Here is an 11,988-nt window from a genome sequence, read left to right as displayed (position 1 = left end):
AAACCGACGCCGTTATCGTCAGCGCCATTTTGTTTGTGCCAGGCCAAGTTTCTTCACACGTATATTACTTGGCCTCCGCAAACACATCTTTGCCGTTTATGTCGGTCCTCACCGGCCAGAAGGTGCATTAGATATAAGGTAATAAGTTGTTTGATTGATAATGATGATGTGTTCGATATAGTGTATGGCGCATCGACTTAAAAGTTAACCGCACGTGAAGGCCAAGCCAATGCTGTAGCTGTCTGCGCTGCGCGTGGGTACTCGCTTCGGCTCCTTTGTCGAGAACAAAGAACCATCCTTTGAACGTTTTTTGGCGATCTTGATCTCAACATTTCAATTTATGCGCTTTAGATTTTTGTCGTAGCAGTGTTAATTTTTGCCCAGGGTAATTCAAATTTTGGCGGGATGGCAGTGTTTGGAATATCACGATAATAGTTGTAGAAATCGAACGTCTCGTATTTCGCGAACTACAAAATGCTGGCCTATTATCTGTAGTAAAATATAACGAGGAATCCTTTTCGTAAAAAAATCCACTGAACGTCACGACTGATGAAGAAAGGCGGCGGTAGAATTATTCATCATATAATGTGCGAAAATTGTACTGTTTAGTTTTTCTTATCGTGCTACTTGTAAGTTGTAATTTGCTAAACCGCCATCTTGGAAATCGCAAAGGATTATGGGGCGACCACAGTGCTATTGGAGGGGCAAACCCAAAAACATGTCACTCAAGCCATAGAGTTCTAGCATACACATCGTACCAGATACTCCGCTATTTCCGATCATTTCTTCTACAGAACTACTAAAACCGCTCTAAATTCCACCAGAAAAAATATTTTCGATTTGAAATCGTTTAATTAATCGGAAATTAACACCGCTGAAACAATTCAATCGTCAAATTAATAGAAAGGACCATAATCATGAAATTTACGCGAAACATGGGTTTTTTATGTGATGACAGATTCATAGCATGAACGGTAACATTTTTGAGATCGACAAATTTGTCATTCAAACTACGAGTAAGTGGAAATATATAATTGTATATAATGTAGTATTGACAAGCAGGTAAGAATCCAAAGGCGTTTAGTGCATTAGTCTGTACTTACGAAAATAATAAAATCTGACATCACCGATCATAAGAAACGTGGTGTTGAAGAACATATTTTTTTAACAGAAGACTACGGCGACCATTTTCGGTAAGAATAATTCTAACTTTAGCAAACTTCTGAAACAAACATATGAAGAGTAACTTCAACAGTGTTCGTTTTGTTCTACTCTCGTAATATGATTAATCAAATGTCGGGAAAGCATGTACATTTTCGATATCTGTTTAGTGACTGTAACCCCCCCCCCCCCCCCTCTCTCGTGACAAGTCTAGATATTTTATGTTTTATTTTGCCGACATTTATTTAATGGTTCACGGTTAACGCTCGATAATGATGTCGATTTCAGGTCGATGCCATCACTCTGTTTTAATTACTCCAGTCGTGTTAAATATCTATCCTTTAAACGCGAATGCTGGTAACATCGCATCTTTTAGCGGGAAAACGTAAACTGGAGACATTTCACAGCCTGGAGCAAGTCATCACTATCAAAAGTCTGTAAAATTTTAAGTTTTTTGCTTCCGAATGGACGTATTTAAATGCAGATGCAACTTCGTGCGTAAAATATTGAATGGCAATATAAATTTTATCGTTTAGAAAATATCTGTCAAACTAGTCGTACAACCAACAGTAAACATGACGGAGCAATGATACCGACTTCAGAGACACTGTGTAATTTTTTTCATCGCGACCGCTGATGAGAGCAAACTCGTAAAATATACAACCTGGCCAAGTATTTGGCTTTGAATTTTCAATTGCCCCGTGTTGAGAGATGTAATCAAGAAGGCTTTTCGAACACAAAAAATAGAAAGAATGAGTCAGTAAATATCGAATGATAGACGGAAGAATCGAGACTGTCTATGATTTACTCAATTGGAACCTGATATTTTGATTAATTGACTAACACAAACAAAAGGAACATTTTATTCAACTAAAAAAAATAAGTCGGCGCCTTTCCTTGGCATCCCTGGCAATGGAGCAACAAACCATGTCGTTTGGGTCTTCAAAAATCTTCTAAAACGGCTGGACGGTAATAATAATACTTTTCACGACAGAAAACAAGTAAAAGAACTTAAATCTGAACTTTAAGTAATAGTTCTGCAGACGATATGATCGGAAATAGCGGAGTATCTGATACGATGTGTATGCTAGAACTCTATGGCTTGAGTGACATGTTTTCGGGTTTGCCCCTCCAACAGGACTGCGGTCGCCCCATAATCCTTTGCGATTTCCAATATGGCCGTTAATACAGCTTTGAGCTATACGTTATGGTTTGACCTCCATCTATTGTTCAGTGACTACAGTAATAGTGTGTCACAGCGAAGTCCTATTGAAAGGCAGACTTGATATGAGTTGATAGCGAGACGTATAAGGTAGAAGATTTGAGTTTTATTGTCAAGATGTAATGTTCAAGCTGTCCAACTGAACATGAAGAGGTCATTATAGGACCACATTCACTCAAATTGCCCATTCTGATACTGGCTGTAAGGGAAAGAATGGTTTTTGATTCGTTTGAACACAACGTGGAACGTTTTAGGGCTTCTTTAATCTTTGGCAGACCACAGCAAGCAACAAGAGATTGTGCAAGGGACTGAAAGAGATTGAAAGGGACAGGTATAAAAGTGACCTGCTCACGTTTTTAGAACATGCACTATGATTTGTCTGAAATGTACTTATTGGCAGAATGTCTACAACATTCATGATTAAGTAATGCAATTACCAAAAGACAAAGTAACTGGCATTATAACACACTGTTAGCATTTTCTGAATGACAGCTAAGATACCATGGTAAAACCACAGTTGGGATGTGGTTAGGTACACGGCAAAGGCCCCGGTAAGCAAGAAACAGTTTGGAAATTACAAACAAAGTGGCACATATTTCTTGATTCTGACACTGCTTTCCCTCACAAAAAAGGTACAATTTATTCAACAATGTACCAGCATCAATGGCTTCCACCCCTAAATTCATGCCTGCTATTCTCTTTGTGTCAAAATCAATTTTCTATGCATATTGTAGCGTGATTTCTAGGGGTAACCTACAGCGAAGTACTACCGTACGGTATATATTGAAAGGCAGACTTAAGTAGGCCACATCTGTTGAACATTTGAAAGTAGCCATGCTGCGATTGTATATCTGCTGTCAAGTGTGTGATCAGTTGAGTCATTTGAATTTGGGAATGCTGATTGAACCTATACTATACATGTAGGTGTAGAGCAAATGTGAACCAAAAGGGATTGTTTAGAGCATATGACCCCTTGGAAACCACACCCCAAAATGCACAGAAGAAGGGTTGCAGGTATGAATTTAGACAGGAAGTTGAAGCCACTGATGCTGGTTTATTGGATAAATTGTGCCTTTTTTTGTGAGGGAAATCAGTCTCCAAACTACAGTATGTGTTTGTTGTGGCCATTTTGTTTCCCAACTTGCCCATTTTTATGCTACACAGAGGATTTTGCCGTGTACTAAACCTGTGGTCCACCACAATAATCGTTATAAATCATGTTACATCAGACAAAGATAATCTAACCATTATCACAATATATCACGTGCTTCCAGCTGCAAAGACTATGACTATGGGAGATTTACCTGTACCTGAACTGGTTGTTGATGACTTTTGACCTTGTCTCTTTGTTTGAATATTTAATTGTCCTTTTTATCTCGGAGATACATGTAGTACTCGCTTTCTACATTTAACCCCCATGACTACTTGTATAGTAAGTCAGTTTCCAAACTGCTTTATTGGTACATAGTACATACGTGGAGGTAATATGCATAATACCTCAGAGGTACTCATATCACACAACTGCTTTTCACAGAAAAAATTTCCTCAACTTTGTGTGAATTTTATTTCCAATTTATTAAAATTTGAAATTCATTTTCACTGAGCATACACATTATATAAATTTGATACACCTGGACATACAAACAGGTACACATGCAGGGTTCGAAATTATTTTTTTGTTTGATGGTCAAGTTTGACCACCAAATTCAAATTTTGGTGGTCAATTGCAAAATTTGGTGGTCAAAAAATTGGTCATATCAGAGTAAATCTTGTGCAGGTTGGGGTCCATGGGGGTGAATAGTGGGCTGTACCACAGGTTATCGTAATGTTGCTTGGATAGTCGTTCGAGGCGGGCGGCCGCAGGTCGCCGTTTACTTGGAAAAAATAGAAAGGTCAGACACCGATCTCAGACAAGCAGCCTAAAAGAAACAATCTGGCATCAAATAAATGATCCCCGACTATCACAAATACCTTCAAATGTGTATTGCTCCAGTATGGTCGGCCTAGAAACGTTACATGTGCCAAATTCGGCAATATTCACTTCCTGGGGATTCCACACACTTGCCCTGTATCCGCCATACTGAATTTGAACTACCTTACCCACAATTCAATGCGAAGTCCAATTAAGTCAGTAGGCGGATACAGGGCAAGTGTGTGGAATCCCCAGGAAGTGAATATTGCCAAATTTCGGCACATGTAATGTTTCTAGGCCGACCATACTGGAGCAATAAACATTTGAAGGTATTTGTGATAGTCGGGGATCATTTATTTGACGCCAGATTGTTTCTTTTGTTTCTTTTAGGCTGCTTGTCTGAAATCGGTGTCTGACCTTTCTATTTTTTCCAAGTAAACGGCGACCTGCGGCCGCCTGCCTCGAACAACTATCCAAGCAACCTTACGATAACCTGTGGGCTGTACATGCTGTTTTGGAACCATTTCACCATACTGCTACACATGTTAAGTTGGTTTACATGTATGTTGGATGCCCAGTAAATCCACTGGAAAGTTTTCAGTCATTTACAGAACAACTTGACTGCTGCATGAGTGAGTGACTGACTGACTGGTTATATGCAAAGGACTTGAGTTACAGATTTTAAGTTTTTACAGAATTACTGTGTAATAAAGAAATGACAATTACAGCTGATAACATGACAATTATTGCATTTTTTTTGGACTATTACAAAGTTTTGTAAGAGTTTTGTACATTGATCTGTGTCACTTTAATGACTAGACGAAATTTGCTAGGAGATGTTATTCAATGTTTGCAGACTTTATCACAATAATCATAGCAGTAAACAGTAAAACAAAGAGAGACATTGTCTATCCAAAGAAACACTCAGTTGAGTATTTAGTGGAGTGGGGTTGAAGGACTGACATTGAACCACGATGGAGGGACTGTAATTGGACAGACAAGATGTGTACTACATAACTGCTAAAATATCTATCTCTTAAGAAAATATATTGTTTCTGGATACTCCTAGCAATAAACTGTGAGAGGCATGTAAGATTTACAGCTCTGCAGTGCACTATTGTGACCTCCAAAAACTTGGTGGTCAAGATTGACCACCCAAAATAGAATCTGGTGGTCCAAATAAGATAATTGGTGTTCTTTTGACGCATGGCCAATGGGTATTTCAAACCCTGACATGTAACCATATTTTGAGCTATGCCTGAAAAATTCATTTACCTAAAGTTTACCTACAATATATGTATTTGTGTTTTTTTTGCAGGGACTTTACTAACACAGAAGGGGAGGTAACTTAAACACACCATGTCTCACTGGCGGGATACCTGCCCCTTGGACTGTAAAGTCTACGTCGGAGATCTGGGCTCTGGAGCTGCCAAACATGAGTTGGAGCGGGCATTCAGCCACTATGGACCTCTACGCAATGTATGGGTGGCCAGGAATCCTCCAGGTTTTGCCTTTGTGGAATTTGAAGATCCCAGGGATGCCAGCGATTCCGTTCGAGCACTTGATGGAAGGTAAGGATGTCCATGTCAGTGTAGTGTCTGTGGTTCTGAATAGCAATTCATTGCACATCTTAAGATCAAGTCAAACACTGTGCTTGAGCCCACCACCCTTCCCCATCTGCCTGGTCAGCAAAATGTTGTATTGAGCCAAAACAGTGTGCATTTTCACCCACATGGGCGGTGCATGTTGTACATGCAGCAGGATCAGAATGTGAAAATCATGTTTACAGTATCGGTGTCTTTCAAATCTTTGTCACACTACAACATATGGGACAAGTAATTGCCTCACTGGTTTTAACCAACTGCAATCATGGTGACATACATATGAACTTGGCCAGATAAGATTGAACAGGCAAACAAAATCAGTTTTCACAGTTTGTCTTTACCCTGATTTTAAACTCTAATTAGGATTACTTATACTATTATAGTAATTATGATATCGGGCAAATAGTTCAATCAGGTATACAGACTGTAATGCTTTCCAAAGTTATTGCAACACTACCTGGAGTAGCTAGTAGAGGCATACATATGTGTATATCACCTTTTTACTTCTCAAACTGATAGAGGCTTGTTGCTCTCTTGCACTCCAGTTCTCATCATTTGATATGTAGGAATGTCACTTGTAGGAAACTTGTCTGTCTTTATTGAGAAATTGAGCAAAGTTTTTGTTATGGCTAAACTGACTCTACAACCATATCCTAAAGTACCTCTTGTGTGTCTTATCAGTGTGTGTGTGCAGATGCATCAATCTTTTTTTCAAATTTTCACAATTTTAGAATAATTTGTGGACGTCGTGTTAGAGTTGAACTGTCTTCTGGCAAGACCCGTCGAGGTCGATATGTGGGCAGACCGCCTCCACCTGCAAGGCGCTCGTATTATGATGACAGAGACCGGGATCGAAGCTTCGACAGATACGATAGATACAGAAGGTAGGTTAGGAAATGGACATGCACCATATTTGTCTCAGCGATTCATTTCAGGAAGTGCAAAACTTGGATGAAGTTGATGAAAAGATGAGATTTTGTCTCCTTTCAAGCCGAATAAGTACATTTTGATGACCAAAGAGCATAAGTAGTTTGATGTCGTTTTAGACCAGAAGGAATATGTAAAACATGTCAAGAGATCATTGTGCAATTATGTAAAACTGCAGTAATTAATCTTGCAAAGAATCTTGAAAAAGTATTTGCAGGGTATTGTCTCGGAATGTTTCAGCTGTGAGTTGCTCAGAGGTTAAAACACACTCAATCAAACGAACATCAGTGAACTTTCTGTTGATAATTATTTTGTCACTGTATGGGTTAGGGTAGACTGATAACGCGAATGTATACAATATTATTCAGCAACTGCTGACACACCAGTGATTATGTTTGGTATGCCTGTGTAATGATATCTCTGCCACATGCTGCCAGGCCATCGGATACTTTGATATGAAAGAACATTATCACATACATGTATGGCAGGAATTTGTTAATCTATATGTTTAAAGTAAAAGTTGGTAGGAAGGTGTGCTTGTCAATGTCAAAATTTGTATAAGATGGTGTTTAACAGAGAAATTCTTTCAGACACCCCTGGTGTAACTTTCGAATACACTTTAATAGTTGCAAGCTTGATATTACTGGTAAACATCAAATTTATCCAACCATGCAAAGAGAGAAGATAGGATTTTGAACAAACGATTGAGACCTAGAGAACCAAAGTTTTGAGTATGTGTAGAAATCAGTTGTTGCATGGCACCTGCTTGAGCTGACTTTAGATGACTTTAGAATTTGTTATGTTTTGCAGTTTTCTCAGAAACAGGTTGATACCGTAGGTGTATGAATATTTGCAGATTTGTACAGGATGATTTGAAACAATTTAGTCTGTTTTATAATTACACAAGTTTGAAACATCAATGACATATTTTCATAAAATTTGCTTTCTTAGACTTTAAATCAAAGATATGGGTATTAGATTTTAAGTTTGTGCCATGTATATTTCAGTGGATAGGGTCAATTTTTCCTTCAGTTATGTTTGGGTAATTTTTTCTTTTCTTGTACTATTTGTTTGAAATAATAATATGGGTGCACACCTTTTCAGGGACTAGCCCTCCAACAACAACTAGTTCTCCAACAACAAGTACGTACGCAGCTCATGCAGTACAACTTCTTCGACATGTTCCAAAAATGTTCAACTCAACTTCGACCTTCGACCTTCGGCCCATCACCTTCACCTCCACCACTTCAGTGTTCAACATCATGCAACATTTACGAGCATGCGTAAGCGAATTCTGCGACAAGCCACGCCACACCGCCACCACCACCACAACTACTACTACTACAACTCCTCCAGCCCTCTACAACAACTACTACTGCCACCTTTTGTTTTCTATCAACACTGCCATCATCAACCTTAACTTAAGTTGTAAAGGTTGAACGTTTCTGACCCCCATATGATGAAATCTGCGCCGCGTGTGTGTTTCTGAGGCAGGTAGGAGGCTTATGCATAGCCCACCAAATTCATTGCTGGTAAGCCTGGAACTCTAGGCTTTACTGAAATCGAAAAAAAGGAGTATCCTGTTAAAGACTTCTAGATCTCAGTAGGTGAAAGTTAACAGCAATAATTAATTGAAGATTAAATACATAGTAACATGTTTTGATTGTGCCGTGAAAGGAAAAAAATATCAGGTTCACTTTCAGCTCGGAAGTTTTACAGTGCTGTGTGTACTTGTAAAATAACAAAACATCTCTTAACTTTAGATCTGCAAGATTTTACATTTTGCCAGAGTTTTACCTCATGTTTTTGTTTGGGCGTAAACGATATCTACTTGTACCTGTACACGTAGTTTTACATGATAGAATTTCATGATACAATCAAAACAGTCTTCCCTTCTGAGTCCTCTGAATTAACGTAGGGGTTCAAGCCGGAGAAGACTGCAAAAGTTTTCTGCATGTGGTGGTATCCCGTGTCTCCAGAACCTGAACACAAAGCAGAAAATTGTAATAGGGCATGTCACATGGAAATCCATACTACCGGTAGTTTCTATATCTCACAAAATTGTACAATTCAAGTTGGAGATCATATGAGGCTTTGAGACAATAACGGTTTACTCATATGTTGATAAAAAAACAACGGCAATGCCCAGGAGGGATTGCCAAGCTTACTGAACTTTGATTTTGAAAAAATGAAAAGGCCATAACAGCATACAGGTTTTTGCATTGAAACTGTGGGTATGTTGTTGTCTAACATATTTTGTTGTTGTGTAGGTCACCAAGGTCACGCTCAAGATCTCCAGTTCATAGGCGCAGGCCAAGGCGTAGTAGGAGCCCTCGCAGTCCGCGCAGTCCAAGAAGTCGTAGCCGAAGTGGAAGCAGGTATGTTGCACTTTCTATTTTCAAAGTGTGACAGATCTACATTTCATTGAAGAATGAGATTGTAATTCTTATATATATTATGTGTTTAGTTGGGATAAAATCACAGGCTTGAAATGTGTTTGTGATTACAAATTTGCAACATTTAACAGCAGCATGGCCCTAATTGCTTTTTCGAATATCTGTCAAGGATGTGAAACACCGTTTGTACATCACTGCCGAATCACTGCTGTACCTGACGTAACTGCCGTAGGCCATGTTAGATCACTACCATAGTTTTCTTCTTTGCCTTTGTTGGTCAAGCCAATTCTCAGAATTGCAAGATTAGTCTCTGATGCACCACAGTGCCGTCTTTCCACAAGCTCAATGAATGTGTAGTAACATGATATGCTAATTTTTTCCATTCTATCTATGTATAACTTTAACTTACAATTATGGTGAAGATAAGTTACTGATAGTTACTACAAACTGAGAATGCTGACCAACTCCATGTGATAGGTTCCTTTCACTGAATGTTAATAGGACGTTACCGGCATATTTGTATCAATTGCAGGGGAATTTCGTCCCGCATAAAAGCCACACAATTTCCATCTCACACTCTCCTCTTTCTTGTGTGAACCAGAAATTTCCTATCTCGTGTCACATGTTCCATCTCATCTCAGCCCATTGGTATTGGGGATTATTTTTCTTGTGTCCCTTTAATACTTGCAGAAAATCACAGCTAATGAATAATTGTATTTAAAGGCAGAAAGCACTATTATCATCAATGTTTTTCTTTGATTCATATCATTCCTCTTCAAAAAACATCCCCAAAAATGCTGTGTAAATATTGATGAAGTTTTTCTTATCACAAATGTACACCTCTAACTGCATTAGGGGTCATTGATCATAAAAGTTGATGCTCTAGAATTTAACCCTTTCCTGCCAGACAGAAATAACTGTATCACTTCCGCATCAGCCAAGTCAGTAAAAAGCAGTATTGAGCCAAAACATGACCCACTTGGCTTGGTATGTTATAGCATCTTTCATCCCAAAAAATCAAGTTTACAGTATTATGTTTTTAACAGCCTTCAAATGTACAGTATTATGTTAAAATACATCATATGGAATACGTTGTTCATTAATTTTAACCATTTTGACCTGGTGGTGAAATACGGACTTGGCAGGAAAAGGGTTAAATGTAATTCCAACACTGGTGTTCTTACATTGCCAGCATACCAGGAATGTGAGAATGTGAATTGATCTGTTCCTCTCAAATCAGTGCAGACCATTACTGTTCATTGGCAAAGTGATAAACATAACTGCTTCTCACCAGATTTTCTGTTGTTTCCATTAAGGTCCCTCTCTTTGTTTCATTTCAGAGGTCGAAGGTCTAACGACAGGAAGAGGTCATACTCTCGCGAACGTAAATCCCGTGAAAAGAGGTATGTGTGTGTGCAATATCTGATGGTGCAGTTTGAACATGAGATATTTTCAAATGTGTCTTGCTCCCAGTGGCAGAGTCTGTACGCTCTTTGAAAGCCCTTGAATTTGAAAGCCTCCTTGGAAGTCCTGAAAAATCCTTGGAAATGAAATTGAGTTCTTGAAAGTTTGGAAAATTCATGATATGCCCACTGTTTTTCAAAAACGACACTGAGAAGATCATCATTTGTGATATTGTGAAAATGACATTGAAAATGGTCTATGAAAATGATATACCACCGTTCCATCCAGGAATTTCTTGATAGCACAAAGGCTTATATGCATAACAATAAAATCAATTGTTATGTTAATTAATTCTTTTGTTATAATAAAATTAAAGAGTTGTGGCATTATGCTTAAAGCTCTTAAGAGAACACTGTATATTGTCAAAATGATATCTTGAAAATGGCAGTTTGGACCTTAAGAAGTCCTTGAATATTGTTGAAAAAAAATTCCCAAGGGACTTTCAGTGTATGGTCACTATAAGAAGGGGTTGAGCATTTGCAAAATGTAACAGTGTTACCAATTTAAACTCAATGCAAAATATGATGTAAACTTGAATGTCAACTTGTCATTTGTTTTTGTCAGAGAGTTTACACCTGAAGAATGCTAGGCTAGATCTTCCTTACAAAAACAATTGGGTTTACCTAGGTGGTCCTCCCATAGTTTATAAGAAGTAGGACTCCTTAGGATAATGTGGATTTGAAAAAAAATGTGGATTTAAAAAAAATTTGTAGGGTGTTGGCCCTTGTATGCTTCAGTCTTGTCACGGAGAGAAACTAGACACTACCCAGAATGTCAGGAAGACCAAGTAATTGAATTTTGTTTCTTTTTTGACAGCCACTCTCCAACTCCTGAAGCGGAAGAGAGTCGGAATGGTGACGATTCCCCTGTAAGGGAAGTATCCGGAGATGAGGATTAGAGGCCAGAGAATACAGACACCCTTACCCATGGAAAATTAAATATCCGGAACACATAGTAGGACAGTCTTAGACATAAAGGGTACTACCAGTAGATGTCTTATTGAATCATTCATTGTGCCATTTCAACAGATATTTTTTACACGTAAATTAAACATTACATCTACATTATTTGTTCTTCAGTGTTTAGAGAGAGGTTTTATGAATGAAATGAAAATCCTTTGACCTATATCAGTGATACTGTGCGGAACTAGATGTCTATAGGATCAGTAAACCTTGCTAAGCCACTTTAGTGTCAACAGAGGAATGTGCCACTACATATTTATTATTTTTAGCTACTATAGACTATAGTCTATAGAAGCTATTGGGATGGGTATCCGTCCGGCGTCCGTCGTCAGTCTGTATG

The 11,988-nt window shown here is 38.5% G+C and overlaps 1 protein-coding gene across 1 annotated transcript; it reads left to right on the top strand.

Annotated features, from left to right (window-relative positions):
- On the top strand, nucleotides 1-11,767 carry LOC139130714 (serine/arginine-rich splicing factor 3-like). Its single transcript, XM_070696487.1, has 6 exons — nucleotides 1-138; nucleotides 5,614-5,866; nucleotides 6,631-6,783; nucleotides 9,097-9,204; nucleotides 10,563-10,625; nucleotides 11,503-11,767. The coding sequence occupies exons 2-6, from the start codon at nucleotides 5,655-5,657 to the stop codon at nucleotides 11,582-11,584; spliced, it is 618 nt and encodes a 205-aa protein (XP_070552588.1). The 5' UTR covers nucleotides 1-138; nucleotides 5,614-5,654; the 3' UTR covers nucleotides 11,585-11,767.
- The last annotated feature ends 221 nt before the right edge of the window (nucleotides 11,768-11,988 follow it).

Source organism: Ptychodera flava, chromosome 1 (assembly GCF_041260155.1).
Source record: "Ptychodera flava strain L36383 chromosome 1, AS_Pfla_20210202, whole genome shotgun sequence".
NCBI lineage: Eukaryota > Metazoa > Hemichordata > Enteropneusta > Ptychoderidae > Ptychodera > Ptychodera flava.
This window is presented reverse-complemented; position numbering and strand designations above follow the sequence as displayed.